The 21256-nt window shown below is 55.3% G+C and overlaps 1 protein-coding gene across 1 annotated transcript; it reads left to right on the forward strand.

Annotated features, from left to right (window-relative positions):
- The first annotated feature begins 11154 nt into the window (after nt 1-11154).
- On the forward strand, nt 11155-20821 carry LOC121657824 (bifunctional heparan sulfate N-deacetylase/N-sulfotransferase 1). The gene is made up of 14 exons (XM_042013958.1): nt 11155-12055; nt 12605-13087; nt 13303-13390; nt 13614-13768; nt 14832-15017; nt 15394-15522; nt 15683-15865; nt 16199-16295; nt 16433-16556; nt 16727-16901; nt 17110-17280; nt 18122-18231; nt 18959-19061; nt 19167-20821. The coding sequence occupies exons 1-14, from the start codon at nt 11546-11548 to the stop codon at nt 19284-19286; spliced, it is 2634 nt and encodes an 877-aa protein (XP_041869892.1). The 5' UTR covers nt 11155-11545; the 3' UTR covers nt 19287-20821.
- The last annotated feature ends 435 nt before the right edge of the window (nt 20822-21256 follow it).

Genomic DNA, 21256 nt, shown 5'->3' on the forward strand with positions numbered 1-21256 from the left:
ACGGCAGCGCGGGCCGGGGCCGCCGGGCCTCGCACCGCCCCGGCCGGGCTGCGCCGGGAACCGGGCCCGGCGGCTCCTCCCGTCCCCCGGGAACGGCGTCTCTCCCCGCCCGTCCCCGCGGCGGAACGGCCCGGTGCCCTCGGGAGGAGCCGGCCGGGTGGAGCGGGGGTCCGGCGGGGAGCCCCCCGCCCCGAGCCGTCCCGCGGCTCCGCCAGGCCGAGGGGGTCTCGCCGCATGGGGGTTCGGAGGAGGCGGCGAGGCCGCGCGGTGCCCGGGGGTGCCCTCGCCCCGCCGCTGCCGGGCACCGCCGAGGAGCAGTCGAGGCCAAGCTGCAGCACGGCGCCAGGCGCGGGGTGCGAGGCCTGGGGCGTCCCCGCTCCCGAGGAGTGCGAGTGGTGGTAGCTAAAATCGCGCAGGAGCGGAGCACCAGGGTAGCGCGGCCAGAGCCGGTCTGGAGGTGCACACCTTGCGCATGGCACGACTTGCCCAGCCTGGCGGGCGCTCCTGTGGAGCACCTCACCACCCTCTCTGGAAGAGGTCCTGGCATTTTCTCCGCCGCTGGTGAGCTCCTGGGCCTCTCGTGCATAGCTGTGTGTAATCTTCCCAAGTCGTTTGGTATTGCCTTCACCACCACACAGGCAGGCTGTCCCCCGCAGATGGGGGCAGCCCCTGATTCCCGGCGGCACAGAAGCCACACCATCTTGGGCGACCTTTGGCATCACCTGGAAGGCTTTTCTTCCCATCGAGGCTGGTGCTCCCTCCCAGCACTGCAGTCACATCACAGCACCGGGATTCTCCCGTCTCGTGATCCCAGCCAGCTGCTGCCACAGCACACCGTGGGGATGGTTGTCTTCCCACTAACGGTGGTGCTCACAGGATTGGGAAACCGGCACCTTGCAGTGCCCCTTTGTCACCGGCAGCCTTGGAACAGCAGCTCTTCCTGCAGCAAAGCAGCATCTTTGTTACTCACATCTCGAGATTTGTTTTTACTGGAGCTGGGCTGGTGAAGATGGGGAGGTGAGCAGCCTCATGCCTGCTCCCCTCGGCTGCACATGGGGACCAGGGCTGAGGAAGCTGTCCTTTTCCAAATAAAACAACCAGGACAAATTCAATAGGAAATAAGTTCCTCTCTTCTGAGTGAACTTGCCGTGGGTGGAGAAGAAGGAAATTAAACAATAGAAAAAACGTGCGGGACTTGATACGGCCGGAAAATAAACCCCAATGCTGTTGGTCTCTGTCAGAATGGCCGGGCATCTTCCCTTTGCCTGTGTCAGTGCTCATTTTGGGCAAGGACAGTGAAGGCGAAATTCATGTTTCTCAGTGCCACTCCATGGCTGGGGCATCCATGTGTGGATATGGGGAAGCTAGGACCTCCCCATGCCACCCATCAGGGTCACCTTGCCCAGCCCCAGTACATGCCATGACACCCCACCAGCTGCAGCCCCCAGATTTGTCCCTTCCAACCTGGAGCTGCAGGCACTGGACACAGATGCTGATGGGGAAGCTCACACGCACAAAGCCTTTCCCGCTTCCTGTGCCTTTGGGAAGCTGGTGGGTCTGGGATGATTTTGTTTGGATGGGGATGGAAAATCCATCCCAGGCAAACAGACTTTCCCTTACAGGTTGTTTTGGGTTTTTCCCCCCTTCCTGTGTGGCTCTGTCAGTACTGTAGAACAGGACATACTTAATGTGCTGGTGGTGGTTATTTAAACTGAAGGAAAAAGACACCTCGTAAGTCAAAACCCAGGCTGGAATGAAGAGGGAATGATTAATATTTTCTTCAGTACAGTGTCATGCTGAAGTATGGCACAGCCGTGTGTGCCCCTGCTGCAGAGTGTCACCATCAGCACCTACCCATCTCCTTCCACAGGCTTTTATGAGCAGGTTTGATTTTGGGACATCTCTGGGTGCTGGGCTGAGGATGGAGGGCTGTGGTCCCACCACATATCTGATCTCGGCCAGCTTCTGACTGCCTACTGGAGATGGAGCTGCTCTCTTGGCTCTTTTGTGTGTGGGGCAGGGTCTTGGAGGGTTTTGCTTGAAAGGGGTTTTTTTTATAATTCTGCCTGCAAGATGTACCTTAATGACTTGTGTTTTTATTTTGGCTGTTGAGGTAGAGCCTGCCAGAATAAGGTTAGGACTCAAGACAAGGGAAGCAAGATATTAAGTTCCCAAGTCTTGTGTTTGCTTCATGGCCTCAGAGGACAGGGGCTTCCAGTCTATCTCATTGATGTTTCCAGCCATTCCAACTTCAGGACGTCATGACAGCCCTTGACTTCCTTGTGTGTTTCTGGTGGCATTGCTTTGTGCCACTGTCAAGTGTGTGTTGGTGATATTGGAACTTGACATGGGGAGTGGAGGGAAAGTGTGATGCTACTTTCTTGGAGACCATCCTACAAACCTCAGGGGCTGAGACCACTCTCCAGGTGCCAGTGGGAGATGGTGCTCCCTGTGCCCGCTCTGTGCCTGTCCCCAGGTGTGGAGGAGCAGGGCAGCCCTCATGCCGGACCCGTGAAGGGCTGGATGAGTCACACCCTGCGGACATGGAGAGATGGCGGCCTGTAACTTATGATTCATGTTGTTTTCCTGCAAAAGCCACCGACTGTAATGGCAGAGCTTGCAGAAGACTAATCAATATCGAGCTGTAAATCCTGTGTGTGACTGTGGCTGGCGGCCAGGGGGCTGGGGCTGGGAGCACCTCGCTTCCCACGTCCTCCCCAAAACCAGCAGGATCTTGCTGCAGTCTTTTGCCCTGGGAAGGGGACAGAATCCTCTGCACTACCTTCAGGTGGTACAAGCCTTCCAAAAGGGGTTTATGAAGGTCGAGAGATCCGTTAATGGGAGGTATCCCAAGAGGAACTGCCCTGGTATTTATGGTGGGCATGCCCCAAGTTCAGCTCTGATGCTGATCTGGTCAAAGCTGTGGAAATGGAGATTGTCTTGGAGAGATCAAGACTCTCTTCTAGGATTTCTGCCCTGTTGTCCTACTTCTGCCAGGGAGCCCAAAATATCTTGGAATTTACATTCACTGGTAAAGCAGGGAAGAAGTATTTCCAGTCTCTGAGCTTGGGCATGTTGAGGGTTGGATGTACAGTGAGGGGTGTCCGGCTCGGCTCTCTCTGCCAAGATGTGTGTCTCATCCCATAGCTCTGGGTATGGTTAGGAAGGATGACAGCCCCCAGGATGTCCCTGCTCCATGGGGTAGCCTGATGCTCTCCTGGCTCTGCTTCCCGTGCCTTGGCCTTGGCAGAACCCAGTACCCCACTGAGTATTCCCCTTCCTTCCCAACACCAGCTGCACCTTCACAGCCTTGTACAACCCTGCAGCCCCAGGGCTTGGAGCTCTTAAAGAAAGGGGATGCATTAAAAAGTGTTAACTGCATAGTCCTGAAGTGCGGCTGCAAGTGCTGTCAATGCCTGGACACATGGCTCAGGCCATTTTCAGTCTCCTCCATTGGCCTTGATCCATCCCTTGCTGTGCTGGTACACTGCTGCTCTCGTGGATTTACGTTGGAGAGTGGGATTGAGGCCAGGAGGGAAGGAGTCAGTGCAGGTGGAGCATGGCAGGTTGGTTCCTCGAGCATTTGCTTGCCTTGGAGCCCCTGCAGAGGAGAAGGAGAGGACAGGACTGATGCTGGAGCAGGTAAACCAAAGCAACAGACTTCCCATGGACATGCCATTTGGTTCTTGCAGCCTCAGCCCTGGATCTGAAAATAGGGGAGGCAAGAGGCAGCAGCTGTGCTTGTTGGGGGCAAGTGTGGGCTTTGCCAGTGCTGTTCTAGGGGTGAAAACAAAACTAATCTTGCAAGTGTCCCCTGTGCTCTGTGCCTGTTCGTGCTCCCTGTGTTTTCCCTGGGCTGCTGAGCCTTGCAGCCTCTGGTACATTTTAAGGGTGACAAAGTTTGCATGCAGAGGTAATGTCTTTTATTAGCCTAACTAATACCTTTAGGAAAAAACAGATGTGCTCTTGGGCCTGAGGAATGCCTGCGTGGCCAAAATGTGTCGCTTTTTCCAACTGTGTCCATTGGTCTAATAAAAGATCTGACCTCCAGCCTGGCCCAGTCATGACCTTGGAGCATGCTGGCCCTGGAAGTGTCCTGCCTGTGCGTCAGCATGTGCTGCCCAGCCCTTCCCAAAGGATCTGCCACCCCAGGAGCCATGGTGGGAGCACACCCACGTCACAGCAGGGACTGCTCTGACTTCTAATTCAATATTGGCTGCCAGCACCTGGCCCTGTGGGTGCTTTGGGCTCCTGGCAGCGCCTGTCCTGGCAGACTGCAGGGAAGTGGAGGTCAGAGGCAGCTCAGCAAAGCACTGGGGCATCAGGCAGGATGGATGTGGTCTGACAGTAGCATCCCAGGGAGCCCCTGGGAGGAGGAGGCAGCTCCATCCTTGTAGGGACTCTCTGGAACGTGGGCACTGGTGGGGGTCAGTTGCTCTTTGTGAGCTGGTTCATGCTGTGATTTTATGGATTCTGCTTTGCAAAAGTGCTGGTTTGGGGCTGGGTTAGCACTCGCAGGGCAGCCTGTGGTCCCCAGAACAGCTGGCAGTTCTGTGGCAGGATGCCTCTGCTCTCCTACCAACTTGGGAAGCTGTCAAGAAAAGGAAGCAGCCGGCCCATGCCATGGGGCTCGCAGTGCTGCCATGCCTGAGCACAGGGAATCACTGCTGCTTCGAGAGTCTCTGAGATCCAGTGTCACCCTCACACTCGTGGCAGGACCAGCATCTCTGCAGGAAAAGTGTGGCCAAGCCAATTGTCAGAGGCAGCAAAAGGTGGCATCGAGGGGCTTTTAGTCCGTGTTTTTTTGGGTAGGAGTCCTCATGCAACCTGCTTGTGAGAGGGCAGGCTGCCACTCCAGTGAAATATAAAAATGCATGTGAGATTATTTTCCCCTCGTCCTTTTTCTTTTTAAAATACTCAGGATTCAGGCCCCGATTATCCAGAAAGGCTCTCGGGTGCTTGGAAAGCCACAGGAACCGACACGGCACATTTCGAAGCAGGAAAACCCAATTCATTGAGTGGATTTTTTCCCCCTGTGAACCCACTTAAAATTCATGGAGAGTTTTGTCGGTAAGAACCTGTTTCAATTAACAGACAAAAGAAACTCTCCTCGTTAAGCGCCTCTTTCAATTAAGGTTTGGGAGAATTCCCCAAGCTCTGCTCCGAGGCTGTTCCCAAGGATTCAAGGACAAAAAATACCTCTGAGGAGGAGTCACCTGTGAAGGGCTTCAGCTTTTCTGAGGGGCTTGCAGCGGCACAACCCGAACCATAACCTGGCTGTGGGGTGTTGGGGTGTTTTGTTGGGATGGTGATGGGGATCACTGGTGCTGAGGGATCAGCTGCCCAACCCAGTGTCCCTGGGGCATAGGAAAGCTAATGGCTGCTGCTAATTGCTGGCCTAGTTTGTGGAGGAGACTGGTTTCATGTGGGTGTTGGGAGATGGAGAGGTGCTCTTCCAGATCAGGATGCTGAGGACAAGGAGGGTGGGAGCCACCGGTGCCCCAGGATCAGAAATGGGGTGACCTCTGCAGAGGCTTCCTCTGTACAGCCTCACTGACAAGGGTGGGGAAAGGGGTGAGAGATGGGGATTATCAGGGACAGGACCTTGGGATGTGGATTTAAGGTGTGGGGTTTGCTAGAACTAGTCTTAGACACCCTCCAGCTGGGCTTGCCAGCTGCTCTGCCATGAAGATTTTTAATCATGGCCTTCCAGAAGCCTCACCCAGTTTTTAGGGATTTGAATTTTAAAAAAAATTTATTCAGGTTTTTTTCTCCCCTAAAAATTCAGCATATACATGTCACAAACAGAACTTTGCTTTTCCATCCCTCTGCAGGCAGTGGTGAGCTGTTCTCATGATTGTTTTTTTGAAGAAAACCTGAGAAAAACATTACTTTTATCTCTCACAGTAAAACTGAAGTGCTAACAGGGCTTTCTGGGTGCAAAAATGCCTCTTCCAGAGCTGGACACTTTGACTAAAAATAACTTTTTAAAAGTGAAAATTCTTAACCACTTTCACTGGGCTCATTGCTCATATTGGTTTCTTTCCCCTAGGAGCAGGAAGGGGGTGGGCAGCAGAGCCAGAGGTTTATTTCCAGAGGGGAGAGAGGTGTCAAGGTGAAGCTTGGTTCAGCAATCCAGGTGAATGCTCCAACTGCTCATTTCTGGCCAGGCTCTATAAATCAGATCTTAAAAAAAAAAGAGCTGAGAAGAAGGGAGGATTTTCCTGCTGAAGTCCTCCTGGGGTGGAAGTTCTCCAGACCTTATAAATCACCAATGAGTTTTCCTGATACTCCTTTGTGTTTGGTCGCATCCAGCCTGTGCATGAAGGGGAGAAGCCAAGCCAGGTGGGTTTGCAGTGGGAGCAGCATCAGGGACTGCCTGTCACTGCCTGTTCCAAGGTCAGCTGCTAGGGCTGCCACTGTCCATTTTTAACTTGGCACCTCTTGGGCACCGGTGGAAGGCTGGTGTCCTCAGGAAAGCAGCACTGGGAATCTCCCTCTCCCACAGCAGGGTGTTTTTCTCCCTCGTAGGTTGTAACTACTGTTTGCAAAGTGCTTAAACAGCCTGTGTAATCTACCACATAAGACCCTCCTTATCTGGCATTACCAAACCTCTGGCGAGTGGGTGATGGGAACAAGCTCCTTTCTGCTTCTCTGTGTTCTTCCCCTCTCTGCCTGCTCCACATCCCTCTCCCCTGCCCAGACACCCTGGCTTTGCAGCTTGGCAGGAGGCAAATGGATGTCCATACAGATCACTCCTCTGTCCAAGTCTCTTGGGCCCATCCTAAAGGCTCACCCAGGCTGTCAAGACGAGGAAAAACTCCTGGTTTTGCAGTGGTTGAAGTTTTCATGCTGGGTTCCTCTTCCTGGGCTGCTGTAGCTTCATCTCCTGTGGCACAGGGCTTGTGTCCCAGCTCCAGGAGCATGCTGGTGGGATCATCACACCACCACACACCACAGTAGAGGAGATCATCTCCTGATTGTGCCTTCTCTTGGTCAGTGGGTGCAGCCCTGGCTGGGGAGGGAGGAGATGGGGACAGGGACAGACAGTGGTCCTTTGCACCCTGAGATAGCTCTTTTCCCTTGCCAGTGCTTCCAGCTGTCTGCAGATGTTTCCAGTTGTAGCTGGGATCACTATCATTTAGAGCTGATAAAGGCGGTGGTGCAGAGGTGGGTGTTTAAAGGCCATTTTTTCATGCCGATTACTTTTTCATTTTCAAAGCAACCTCCCCTGTCTTGAGCTTGCAGTTGTCTCTTGAATAATGTGATGGCATTAATCTTCTCTCTAAGGATGTGCTTAGCTTAGTGGTTTTAGATCTGTAGCCCTCTAAATATTACCAGTGAGTGAAGGGGATTCCCTCTAGAGGGAACTTAAACCTATTAATAATAATTTGGCTGCTTTTGTGCATCTTTTACAGGTAGTGCTGATTCCCAGGGCTGCAGGGCACCAGTTGGTGATCGCTGGGGATACTCACGGTGAGGGTCCGTGAGATGTGGGAAGGACAAAAGGTGGGGTTGGATAAGCATTGTCTGCTGGGGGCCTGAGTCCTGGCCTGGCCAAATTTAGACCTTCCAGTAGTGTTTTGCCTTCAAGTGGGAGATGCAGCAGATGTGTAGGTGGGGCTGATTCGTCCACATTCCCTGCAGTGGTTGGATAGGGGAAGTGTTGGAGCAAGCGGGAGTGATTGCAAATCGCTGAGCTGTGCAATGCAATTTAGCATCCTGCCTCTAAATCCTCCTCCATCCATGCTTAACCCCCAGGGCTGGCTTACAAGGAGAAGTGGAGCTGGCATGGTGGTGACGAGGTGATTACCCAGCAGTGGTGGGTCTCTCCCTGCAATGATGAGGAGTGAGGAGCAGGGGTGCCCACCCAAAGGGTGCCAGCAGGAGGGGGGAGCAGGGTCACCCACCTGACTGTGATGTTTAGGATGTGGCTTCATCTCTATGGGTTGAATGTTGGAGATTTGGGAGCTACTCAAATCAAGGGCTGAGGTTCTTCAACAAAATCTCAGTGTCTTCTGCATGAAGGTGGATGGCTGCTTCTTCCTTTCAGCCTTTTCCAAAATGGTGCAAGGGAAATGTGTGAGCAATTTCTTACTCTGTCACACCTGTGGTTTTGAGCTCACCTCCCATCTCTGGGCCATGGGCTTGGGACAGTTGATTTATCCAACAGCTGGGACTTGTGAACTGCCTGATCTTCACTGCTTGCACCTGCAGCCAGACCTGTTCCACCCCCCAATAAATCAAACCCTGGTGTGGTTGTCTTCTGGGATCACTGACCCTTCCCTCTTCGCCGGATCTGCTTGCACTTCCTTGCTTATATTTAATCCTCACGTTGCATCCCGACAAAATCTCACTGGTATTTAAAGGAAGAGTGCTGTAAGCCACTAAAGGAAATTCCCTCTCATCCCATCTAGAGCCTCCCTGACTTTCTGGGGCGCAGTGGTTCCCCAGGGAGTATTTGTGGAAAATAACTGGGCAGGGAGAAACCACTGTCCCCAAACTGCACTGGAGGGTGGGTTTTGAAAAGCTGTTCAACCATTTTTCCCTTCCTCCTGCAGCTCTCTTAGATTTGAAGAAGCAAAGGTACTTTAGTCAAACTGATAGTAAAGGGCTTCCCTGTCCCCTGGTTGCGCTCCCTGCCCATCCTGGGGTCAGATCCAGCTCCGCAGGGTGCTCCGGGCTCCCAGCCACGCCGGGAAACTGCTTGGATGCTGATTGTGTTTGTCAGGGCAGCCAGATTAAGAGCATGGTGGCTAAGCCTCCTCACTGAGTCTCCTCTCCAGCGGAGTCTGTTCCAGGGCATTGCTCAGAAACCCACGAGGAAAGAGCATTTTCCAGGGCTCTTTCTCCCGGGGTCTTTGATGTGCGGCTGTGGCTGAGCACCCGCCTGGTGATGGGAGCCTGCCAGCTCCGTTTCTGGGGGCCTGAGGTCTGTGTGTGGGACTCAGGCTGACATTTCCAGCTGGTGCCTTTTAAATAATCACTGTGGTTTTAAAAGGCACCTGAGCAGCGTCTAAAAATCAGGTTAAAAGGACGTTTGACCTCAGCTGTCACCTTGCCAGATCTTGTGGTTTTTTAAATTTTACCATCTTGTTTCCCTTTTTGTTTTAGAAAAGCTGTTGGTCTCAAGGACTTCTTTTGTGCTTTTGGTCATGAGCCTGCTTCCTTCCCCAGCACTGAGCTGTCAGCTCTCCCACCAGTGCCAGGGATGTGCAGGGGTCTGCTGGGCAGGATGCAGCCAGCACCCACTTGCATGGGGAAAGCCCTGGGCAGGAGCATCCCCACCCTGCAGCATTGCCCCAAATCCCTTGGCATCCTCCCCATGGAGGGTTTGCTCTGGCAGTGAACCAGCAGAGCAGGATTCCTGCCTGCTTCCTGCCACACTGACAGGTGCCTGAGGCGGGATGCTGCCTGTCCTGGTCCCAGCTCACACCTGGCTGCTCCGGGGGTCCAGTGCTGGCCCCCTGCCCTGGGCAGGCTTTGACGTGGCAGCCTGGGGAGACTCAGCCGGTGTCTGGCCAGAGATGCTGTCTCCAAAGCCTGGTCATTAAGTACTGTAATTAAAAGCTCTTAGGAGAGAATGGGCTAATGAAGTGCCCTTGGAAGTGGCAGGTGATGTAGGTGCAGAGCCCTATTCCCTTTTTCATGGAGGGTGGTGCACGGATGGACACACAGTCCTGCCCATCAGGTGCTGGCTCTGGTGCTTGGCATCAAACCCACTGCTGCCATTTGCCCGTGTATCACTGTGGGAATGCAGCTGCCAGTACCCACTGCTCCTGGCAGATGAAAGAAACGGAGAGGGAGTGGGATGGCACAGCCAGGGTGCTGGATAATGCATTTCCAGCTCTCTGCATCCCTAGGGATTGTAGGCAGGCAGGGGAGCCTCCCTCTGCGCAAGCACATCCTTAAAATCAGCAGACCTGGAGAAGTGCCCTGTCCCAAAACCGCAGCAGGGCTGTTCTGTTGTCCCAGGGATGCTGGAGGGGCTGAAGGAGTGAGGTGGAACAGGCAGGACACACCTCGAGGGGCTAAGGAGAGAAGGTGCATCCTCTCTTGGTCATGCCTGGAGATCATCTATGTGCACAAAGATAAATTACAAGTCAGTAAACCCAGGTGTTCCACACAGCCGGCAAGGGGAGGTTGCTGGTGTGTCATGGAGATGGTGAAGGAGGAGACAGTGATGGAGGCTGGAAGGAGACTGGCTGCCAGCAGCACCTACCGAGGCCTGGCTGAAGCAGTGCCATGTCGGCAGGGTTGGGAAGCACTGCCTGGAGTGGGAGTTTCTGCTGGGAAGGGCAGGGATGACAGGATTACCCTGCCAAGCCCCAGTCTGTAATCCACAGTGCCGCTCAGTCGGCCACGTTTAATCCTGTTAGGAGCCCGGCTGGTGTCAGCAGGAAGGGTGCTCAGCCACAGTGCTGGCAGGACACAGGGAGTTCTCCCTGGGAGGAGCAGGGACTCCTGCCCTTGTCCCCAACAGTGGTAGGAGTTTGGGGACAGTGCTGCAAGCCACTTTTTTTCCTTAAACACATTAGCTGCATCAGTCTGTCCCCCAGGTGGCTTCACCTCCTGTCAAGCAGTGCTCATTGTTTTCCTTTTTTTTTTTCAAAAGAGCTTTTCACAGGGAAGGGAAGAATATTCCCAAGGTTGCTTTGGCTCCACGTGGACACTCCCACATGCCCATCTCAGTGACCTTGGCTGGCGGCTCCTGGCTCGGCCTTGAGCTGCCTGGCTGGCGGGCTGCCCATGTCCCTCCCGTGTCCCTCCCTGCCAGCCGAGCTGGGCCATGGGGGCTCAGACCTCCCCCCATTCTCCTTGGCACAGCGTGGCTCCCACTGGGCACAGGGAGGAATAGGGCTGCTTCTCCAGCTGCTTGAGGTACCAGAGATTCACAGGGAGCTGGGGGCTCCTCTCCATAGCACCTGGTGATGCACCTGCACTCCAGGTGCACCCACGGCCAGGATCCCATGGCATGGCTGTGTGCTGCATTCCCGCTCCATCCCCGGCGCTGTTGGGAGCTCACAGCGTTAGTGTGGCAAGCCCTGGCACGCCAGTGAGCTCCTGAGGACTCTGCTGGGGCTGTCACACTGCAGAAATAACAGTGGCAGCGTTGACATCGTCCCTACCCTCTCATCCCACCTCTCTCTCTCAGGGCGCTGTGTGGAGCCGGGGAACCAGGGATCCACCATGCCCACATTCCCACCACGAGCCACGCCGAGGCTGCCCGCCGCCCCCTCGCCCTGCTGAGGCCATGGAGCTGCTGCTGCCGTTGCTGCCATCACCACAGGAATTTCGGCTCGGCAAGGGGACTCTCGGTGCCTCTGCCATGGTGACATGAAGCAGACGGCGAGGGACGCCCGACTGCTGGAGGGGAGAGAGCCTGCACAGGCGGCCTGCTAGTATTTTAATTTATTAGTAGTATTCAATTTGATTTTACCTAATTTTTTATTGGTTGGTTGGTTGCTTCTTCCCCTCCCCGGGGCTCGTGAGGGGAGGGGGCGGGCAGGGGAGAGGGGCCCCACCTCACCCAGCGGATGCAAGGATGACTGTGCTGGCCAGGGCCCGGCGGGGTATCTGGCAGCTCTCTCCGCAGGTGGTGTTGCTCCTGCTCTTTGCCTTCTGCCTGCTCAGTGTTTTCGTCTCTGCTTATTATTTATATGGGTGGAAAAGGGGCTTGGAGCCCTCTGGGGACGTGGTGGGGCCGGACTGCGACGAGCCCAAGGTCGCCCCTTCCCGTTTGCTGCCACTGAAGACCCTCAAGGTGGCCGACTCCTCCCGCACAGACCCCTTGGTGCTGGTCTTCGTGGAGAGCCTCTACTCCCAGCTGGGTCAGGAGATTGTGGCCATTTTGGAGTCGAGTCACTTCAAATACAGGACAGAGATTGCCCCGGGGAAGGGGGACATGCCCACGCTGACCGACAAGGACCGGGGACGCTTTGCCCTCATCATCTACGAGAACATCCTCAAGTATGTCAACCTGGATGCCTGGAACCGGGAGCTGCTGGACAAGTACTGCGTGGAGTACGGCGTGGGCATCATCGGCTTCTTCAAGGTAAGGGGGTACATGGGACAAACCAAGATCCCACTGCCAGGCTGGGTGTGAGCCCTGGTGTCCTACTGCCCCGCAGGGACTTTGCCCTCCCCATGCTTTCTGCAAGCAGCATGAATTGGTGTGGGGCACAAGCTTCTAGCAAGGGCACCATCTTAGCTCTCTCCCTTTGGAAGGGCTGTGTAGCCTTTGGAGATTTTGAGGAAAAAAACACACTTCTGGGATCAGTCCAGTTGTTTTTAGCACATGTTTTCCAGCAGTGACCCTTGCTGGGGTTTGCCAAAAGCATGAACAGGTATTTTACTCTGCAGCCCTTCTCCTGCCAAGTGCTCCCAGCCGTGGGACACTTTGCACATAGGACATGAGCAGGATTGAGTGTGTGAGGGGGATGAGGGCACCCCATGCTCCAGAGAGGAAGCAGGGGGAAGCCAGAACCCAGTTCTCCAGGTGTGGTGAGCTACTGCCTCTGTTGCCGTGGCTGTTAGTGTTCCTTGTGAGCCCCTGCCTTGTTTCAGTGTCCCATCTCCTCTAGCTCCCATTTTCCCCATGCAGGCCAATGAGAACAGCCTTCTGAGTGCCCAGCTGAAGGGCTTCCCACTCTTCCTCCACTCCAACCTGGCGCTGAAGGACTGCAGCATCAACCCCAAGTCGCCCCTGCTCTACATCACACGCCCCAGTGAGGTGGAGAAGGGTGTGCTGCCTGGGGAGGACTGGACTGTCTTCCAGTCCAACCACTCCACCTACGAGCCTGTCCTCCTGGCCAAGACCAAGTCGGCTGAGTCCATCCCGCACATGAGCGTGGATGCTGCACTGCACACCACTGTGATGCAGGACTTGGGCCTCCACGATGGCATCCAGAGAGTGCTTTTCGGCAACAACCTCAACTTCTGGCTGCACAAGTTGGTCTTTGTGGACTCTGTCTCCTTCCTGACGGGCAAGAGGTTGTCCCTGCCCCTTGACCGCTACATCCTGGTGGACATTGATGACATCTTTGTGGGCAAGGAGGGCACACGCATGAAGGTGGAAGATGTCAAGGTGAGTCTGTGCTCTCCTGGCTGGGTGGGCAGGGCTGGACGCTTGTGCTTGCTCAGGGGTGCTCCAGAGATGAACCTTTCTGCCCTCAGAGCCTCCCCTGTCCCTCTGGGAGCCACTCTGCAGAGCTCTCAGGGACATTGGTGCTTGCCCTGATGTGGCACCTGTCCCTGAGGCCATGTGCTGAGGACACCTTGCTTCCTCTCCCCTTCTCCCAGGCACTGTTTGACACGCAGAACGAGCTGCGCACCCACATCCCGAACTTCACCTTCAACCTGGGATACTCAGGGAAATTCTTCCACACAGGTGAGGAGGGCAAGGGCACCGCTTCTCCTGTGGGTGCCGTACAGCTGGTGCTGGGGCACCAGTTGGTGCTCAAAGAGGGTATTCTCAGGGCTGCAGGAGGGTCCTTAGGCATCCCACCCTATTCTTCCATCACCTGGCCACCAAGAGGGGCTGCCCCTCCCTCTGCCCCAGCTGCTCACACAGCTCTCCATGCTCGGTGGTGACAGCAATTGTCATGCCACAGGTACTGATGCTGAGGATGAAGGTGATGACCTGCTGCTGTCCTACGTGAAGGAGTTCTGGTGGTTCCCCCACATGTGGAGCCACATGCAGCCTCACCTCTTCCACAACCAGTCAGTTCTCGCCGAGCAGATGACCTTAAACAAGAAATTCGCTGTCGTGAGTAAGATGCTGCCAGTGGGGTTGCTTGTGGTGAGGGGAGGATGGTAGAAGAGGAGCAAAGAAGATTCCCAGGGAAAAGCCCCTGCTTGCTGGAGCAGAGGGACCTGGTGACATTAAGTCATGTCCCTCATGTTGCAGCTCTGTGGGTAAATCCATTTATGCTCTAGTACCTAGAGCTAAAGGATTTATCTGCAGCAGCCAACTTGTTCCTGTGGCAGTGAGCTGCCCCAGTGGCTGTTCAAGGGGAGACCCTGTCTGTGCCTTGCAGCTGTGCCCACCTGGCCTGGCACCGTGGGGATGCAGAGGGTGCAGCCCAGGGGGATGCTCAGCCTGGCACCGTGTGAATCTGTGCTGGGTGATAATGTGGGATCCTGGAGCGGTGGCTGTGCCGGGAGGCTCCGGCTGATGGAAACTCCCTCTACAGGCTGAACTGGCAGGGACATGTTTGGTTGTAAAGGCAGGCTGTGACCTTCAGCTTGCTCAGGGGTTCTCTGTCCTTTTAGGCTGTCCTTTGTGTTGCACTGGCACCAGTTCATGCTGTGATTGATTGACAGCTGTCTTGAATCCAAACTGCCAGACCTATTAATAATTGGATCCTTTGGCCGAAGAAAGGGATCTTCAAACTAACTTGAATTTATTATCTGATAATTACAAGTGCTTAATTAGAGAGAGACCAGACCTTTCCTACTTAGGATGGGCAGTGTTCCAGCTCAGAATTTCCAGGCTGTTTTGTATCTACTGATATAAACCACTCTTCAGTCCTATATAACTGTATCTCCTCATTCTTCACAGAACAGCTTGGCTATGGCTGTTCTGTGGGTGACAACCGAGGACAGGGATGAGGATGGTCTGAGTGAAGCAGAGGAGTGGGTGTCCACCCAGCATGGCTGTTCCTGGGCTCCCTTTTGTGGAGACAGTCAGGCTTAGGAGAGGATGCAGAGCCCTTCCCTGGTTGCTCTCCAGAGGCACAACTAGACAGTTTGTAACTGGGAATGGAGAGGGATTGGTTTGTGATTTTGGGGTCTCCACAGTCACCCATTCCCCACTCTCTTCTCTGCAGGAGCATGGCATCCCCACTGACATGGGGTACGCTGTGGCCCCCCACCACTCGGGCGTGTACCCCGTCCATGTGCAGCTGTACGAGGCTTGGAAGCAGGTTTGGTCCATCAGAGTGACGAGCACAGAGGAATATCCGCACCTGAAACCCGCTCGCTACCGCCGCGGCTTCATCCACAATGGCATCATGGTGGGTGCCCAGCTCTGTCTCTGGTGCTTCTCTTCTCCTGCCTCCCCCACCAAAACCAGAACCTCGGCAGGTGGTTTCTGCACAGCTCCAGTTTGAGGGGGTTGTTCCCTCTTGCTCATCCTGCATGGGTGAAGCTTGTGTGAGGACAGTTTTTGGCTTTTCCATCTGTTCACATCCTTCCCTTCTGTGTATGTTTTCAAGTCAAGGATGGTGAGGAGTAGTATAACTGGTCCTGACCTCTGAAGGGTTGAGGTCTGGTTCCCTCTTTTTGTTGGGAAGGGAAGGAGATCTAGCTCTGGAAGCCTGGAGACCATGGGGCCATTTCACTGCCCTGGCTCCTCTGCCTGTTCCATCCATATCTTTTTTCCTACCCCAGGTGCTTCCCCGGCAAACCTGTGGCCTCTTCACGCACACTATTTTCTACAATGAATACCCTGGTGGCTCCAGTGAGCTGGACAAAATCATCAATGGGGGTGAACTGTTCCTGACTGTGCTCCTGAACCCTGTAAGTACTGCCCGGGGAGAGACAGACAGGTGTCCTGCAGCGTTGTCCTGGCACTGCTATGGGAGATGTCCCCAGTGTTCTCAGCCAGGGTGGGATGAGATGCATGAGATGGTTGCTGGGTGAAGCTCCTCTAACCCCTGCTCTGTCCTCTCGGCTTCAGATCAGCATCTTCATGACCCATCTGTCCAATTATGGCAACGACCGCCTGGGCTTGTACACCTTCAAGCACCTGGTCCGCTTCCTCAACTCCTGGACCAACTTGAAGCTGCAGACATTGCCCCCAGTGCAGCTGGCACAGAAATACTTCCAGATCTTTTCCGAGGAGAAGGACCCGCTATGGCAGGTACCCCTGTGCCTTTAATAGGGGGAGTGACCCTGTTTGTTGTGCTGGGAGAGGGTAGTGGGGTATAGCTGGCCCTGCTCTGAGCCTCAGGTAGCTTCCAACCTGGATTTCCCTCTGATTCCCTGGGTAAGCAGTGGTTTTTCACCTCTCGCTGGTTCTGCAGGCAGTGCCAGGGAGGGGTTTGCCCTGTAGACCTGGAGATAAGCCTGGTCTTTGTCCTGCCTGCCAAGCAGGGTGGCCTCCCCATGTGTCTGCTCAGGATGGAGGGGCTGAGCAGTGGTGTGGGGTCCCATCCAGGCTGCTCTGTCTCTGATCCTCCACGCTGTGTTTCAGGATCCCTGTGAAGACAAACGGCACAAGGACATTTGGTCCAAAGAAAAGACCTGTGACCGATTCCCGAAGCTTCTCATCATCGGGCCTCAAAAAACAGGTGCTTCCCTTCACCTTCAGTGCTGGGAGGCTTGACAGGACTCCCACACTCCCAAAGAGCTTCTCTCAGCCCTCCTGCCCTGAAGCAGAGCTTGGAGGGAGATTTGGCCCATGTCAACTCTATCTGTCTGTCCAAAGGAACAACTGCCCTTTATCTCTTCCTGGGGATGCACCCGGACCTGAGCAGCAACTACCCCAGCTCAGAGACCTTCGAGGAGATACAGTTCTTCAATGGACACAACTATCACAAGGGCATCGACTGGTGGGTCTCTGCATTGTGGGGACTGTGCTGGGAGTGCCAGTAACTTTGGGAAGGGGGAGCAGTGGTGCTGTGGGATTTCCCTTCTGAGTGTCTGAGATGTCACCTGTGAGGGCGGTGCTGGGGACATCTTGTGGTGCCTGTCTGCCAGCCTCACACTATGCCTCCCCCAGGTACATGGAATTCTTCCCCATCCCCTCCAACACCACCTCTGACTTCTACTTTGAGAAAAGTGCCAACTACTTTGACTCTGAAGTGGCTCCCCGGCGAGCTGCAGCCCTGCTGTCCAAGGCCAAAATCATCACCATCCTCATCAACCCTGCAGATCGAGCCTACTCCTGGTATCAGGTGAGCCTCTGCCTCTTCCCTGGATGGCGCGGTCTTGTGGGATGGTGAGCTTGGTTTGGGATGTGGGATGACTGCGGATGCCACGCTAGTTGGTGGAACATGTGATGCATGAGGACACATCCTGGTGGCCTGGAAGCCACTGCACCTTGTGGGCAGCCCAGGATTTGGGTTACCCTGGGGGCAAACCTGCCTTGCTCCTGCCTGACAGCACCAGCGAGCTCACGATGACCCGGTTGCCCTGAAATACACCTTCCACGAGGTGATCACAGCGGGGCCCGAGGCCGCCCCGAAGCTGCGGACCCTGCAGAACCGCTGCCTGGTGCCGGGCTGGTACGCCACCCACATCGAGCGCTGGCTCAACAGCTACCACGCCAACCAGGTAGGGATGGGAGCACCCCAGTCCTACAGTGGCAGCAGCTGGGGAGAGCCCTCACGCAAGCAAGGGTGTGGGGGAAAGAGCTCTTGGATCCGAGGTTCGCTGTGGAGTTGCTCCCATGGGAGCTGTTTATCTTGCACCCTAAAAAACCATGGGGGGAGAAGTAAAATTACTTGGAGAGGAGGCACAGGGGAGGTGCTGTGCAAGAAGGGGACCTGATGATGGATAACATACGAAGATGTCCTTGTGTGGGTTGTCACAGCAGGGTTGAAAGGGAGTGGGGGCAGAGGGCTGTGGGTGGCTCTGTGGGGTCACCGTCTTGGCCACAGACCCCCCTGGGGCTGCCCTGTCTGGTGTCACCACGGCATCGAACAGGACAAAAATAGCAGGTGAAGCTGCCCATAGTTCAAGCCATCTGCAGGGAAGATGGGAGCTGGATGCCAGCCCTGCTGTGACCTGCACAGTGCAGCACTGCTGGAGAGTATGGGATCAATCCCTGAATGATTTTTCCGCTGTCGATTAACCTCATGAAGTCTTACTAGTTGCCTGCTGCTAGTGTAATAGCTGTGTTGCAATCCCAGCTGCCTGTGGGCTGGGTAGCCCTGAGCAGAAGCTCTGATGTTGTTCTGGTGGGTCCTGGCCCTGGCTTTTAGTTGCATTTCATTTTCCTACATCCGGTGTAAGGGAGCACCAGGGCACATTGATATTTAGTGGAGGCCCTTGTGCAGGCTGGTGGCAGATTTGGCTCTGAGATGTCCAAAGGTATGGTAAAGGTGTCCTCTTGCCTCAGGAGAGCAGGGCTGGGAGCCAGTGACACCTCACCACCCTGCCTTGCTCCTTGCAGATCCTGGTGCTGGATGGCAAGCTGCTCCGAACGGAACCTGCCAAAGTGATGGAGACAGTCCAGAAATTCCTCGGTGTGACCAACTTCATCGATTATCACAAGACCCTGGCGTGAGTCCTTCCCCCAACTTCTCCTTCCTCCACCCTGCCATGGCTCCCATGCAGTGGGTTGGCCAGGGGACACCCAGCACTGCCCCAGAGCAGCCCCCAGCCCTGGGCCTCTCTACAGAGCTGCTGTTGATTTTGATGAGGCCAGGCTTTTTCCTGAGACCTATGCAGACACCACAGTGGGGTCACTCCAGGCAGCCCAAGAGCAGTCCTGGGCTCCTGGAGCAGAGTTCAGGAGTGCATTTGTGGCACAGATGATGGTATTGAGCCCTGGCACTCCATCTCCTTGTACATGCTTGAGAGCAGCTGCTGGCTGTGTGGTACCTCTGCAGGTGTGACCTTGATCTGAGCCTTCCATTAAACCCCACTCTGAGAAGCCTCCAGAGCTCCTAGAGAAATAGTAATTTACCTCTGCCAGGGCTTGCCTATATGTATGCCCACCCAGGTGCTGTGGGGCACTTGAGGGCATCCAGGGACAAAAGTGCCGCAGAAAATGGTACTTAAACCCAGGTAGACTCTGTGCTCCCTCAATATGGCAATGAATGAGCCTTGGTGGACTGCTTATTGCACAGCTGTAGGGGAACCTGTTGTACCAGGGGGTTGATGACAAGATGTTAGCTGGGCTGTGGGTTCTAGAGGTGGAGAAGTGCCCTGTGGGACCTGCTGGGCAGGATGTCCATGGAAGGTGTGAGGTGGGTAAGAGGGCTGAGGCAGAGCTCTTGCTTTGCAGGTTTGATCCAAAGAAAGGATTCTGGTGTCAGCTTCTGGATGGAGGGAAAACAAAATGCTTGGGAAAGAGCAAAGGGAGGAAGTACCCTGAGATGGATTCAGATGTGAGTATGCAGAAAGCCTCCTGGGCTGGTCCTGAGCAGGGCTGTGCTGGGCTGGCGGGCTCTGGGCTGGTCCCCCTGACGCTCCTCTTTGCTCTCCTGTTGCAGTCACGCGCCTTCCTGCGGGACTATTACAGGGACCATAACATAGAGCTCTCCAAGCTCCTGTACAAAATGGGGCAGACATTGCCCACCTGGCTGCGGGAGGAGCTGCAGAGCACCAGGTAGCTGCTACTGCTGCCACCCCCCAGCAGTACCTGAGCGGGGCTGACCCTGTGCCAGCAGGACCTTCTCAGCAATACCGAGCCTTGGAGGGGACCCAGGAGCGCACAGCGTCACTGGAGGCTTGGAGGGGACCCCCAGGAGCGTATGGCTGCACCAGAGGCTTGGAGGGGACCCCCAGGAGCACAGGGCTCCACTGGAGGCTGCCTGAGCAGTGATCCGACTCTGCAATCCCTGTGCTCCCACCTCTCCACCTGCCCCACACCTGTATCTCTTTCATTTTATTTTTCCTTTTTAATTCCTGGTCCCTTCCCACCCTGCTCTGGTATGGGGAAGTGGCATAAATTCCCCCTTTCTCTGCTCAAAATGGATTCCAACTGCCTTGGGCCTGAGGGCAGCACCAGAGCTGTCCCTCACCTCCTGGTCTGAGGATGGTCCTGGTCCAGCCATTCTGGTGCACTGGTGGTGACTTCGCTGAGCTGGAGCAGAGGGATGGAGCTGGTGGAGACCCAAAGCACAGAGGAACCCAGACCCACTCCTGCCATCAGCCCCATGGCAGGAAACAGGAGAGTTTGCTGGATTCCCCCAACACCTACTTGGAAAAGCTGAGAACAAGGTGGATTTTTCTTTCAAAGACTGGGGCACAATTTCTATTGTCATCTCTGTTGTCATTTTCAAGCTCCTCAACCTATGGCTCCCCCTCCATGGGCAGCATGGTGGGACTGTGGCCTAGCAGGAGAAGGGGCTGGCATGCTGGTCTGGGCATACTGGTCCCAGTATGCTCATGACCCCCAGGCCCATCCTGCAATCTTGTACACATGTGGTGTTTCCTGTGGTAAAGCCGAGTGGTGCTCGGCACACCCTGGCATGGAGGAGAGCGCGGGGACAGAACAGACATTGGGATAACGGCAATCAGAAGGATGCTGAGAACTTCAAACCTCTTGAATATTAAAAATGAAAGTATTTTAATAATGTTGGGTTTTACGTGGGGGGGGGGGGTGGGTGTTCATTTGGTTCCCATTTTGCAGGGAGGTGTTTTTCTTCAGTGCCAGAATTTGTACCTAAACCCCGAGGGTTTTATGTGGTCTCTTTGGTTGTTACACGTGAAGTGGAGAAAGGTCAGTGGGGAAACAGGAAGGTTTCCCACTGGCAGACACATCTTTGTACTGGTGGTGCCGTACGGAGCTGCAGCCCCTCCCACGCCCTGGGAACTGTTGGCAAATGAGACTGAGCCATCACGGGTTTACCGGGAAAAGGGCCCACATTTCCGCTTGGATGGCAGGATGTGGGATGGCAGCGGTTCTGCCCGAGGGGGATGCAGTGCCCAGGATGCTGCCAGAGTGGGGCCAGGGCAGTGGGGTGGATGTGTTTCACTCGCCATGTGAGGGGCCCCGCTGGCAGCAGGGTTCCCACCTGGATGTTTCAGCCCCAGCCCCTGTAGCTGCACATGGGGCCATGGGGGCTGTGCTGGGGGAGGCTCCCAAGCACTGGTGTAAGGTCCTGTTGAACCGACTGCTAATAAATGGGGGGCTCTGGTTTTACTTTCTGGTTGTTGCCTGTGTCTTTCCTCGCCGGCATGATCCAGTCCTGCCCCTGGGGGTTCTTGCTGCCTTTGGGCCCATCTTTGGGGGGGTTAGGAAGGGGGTATGTGGGAGCAGCTCTCCATGCACGAGGTGGCAGCAGCTCTCTAGTCCTGGATCCATCCCCGCTGCACAGCGCCCACAGCCTTCTCTTCCCGGGCCAGCATCCAGCGCCGGCTGCCTCAGCACCGGGGCAGGCATTTGGGGGGCCGGGGGATCCCTGCTTACCTTCTCCCCCCTGCCCCATTCTCCAGTCCCTGCCTGCCCGAGCCTGCCCGCCTGTCTGCTGCCTCCCCACCGCCTTCCGCTGCCCGGCCCCTGCGAAGCGCTGCAGGAAACGAAGACAGAGCCTAATTAATCCCAGACGGGTTTGTTTGAACCTGTCGGAGTGACAAA

This window comes from Corvus kubaryi, unplaced genomic scaffold (assembly GCF_017639235.1).
Source record: "Corvus kubaryi isolate FWS band 111438036 unplaced genomic scaffold, C.kubaryi_AGA036_p1.0 split1-37374, whole genome shotgun sequence".
Classification (NCBI taxonomy): Eukaryota; Metazoa; Chordata; class Aves; order Passeriformes; family Corvidae; genus Corvus; species Corvus kubaryi.

What these genes read in the sequence shown, in the direction of transcription:
- LOC121657824 (XM_042013958.1), top strand. Translation starts at nt 11,546, where the DNA reads ATGACTGTGCTGGCCAGGGCCCGGCGGGGTATCTGGCAGCTCTCTCCG. An exon ending in CATCGGGCCTCAAAAAACAG is followed by an intron (nt 16,296 to 16,432) that starts GTGCTTCCCTTC and finishes GTCTGTCCAAAG; the next exon opens with GAACAACTGCCCTTTATCTC. An exon ending in GAGCCTACTCCTGGTATCAG is followed by an intron (nt 16,902 to 17,109) that starts GTGAGCCTCTGC and finishes CCTGCCTGACAG; the next exon opens with CACCAGCGAGCTCACGATGA.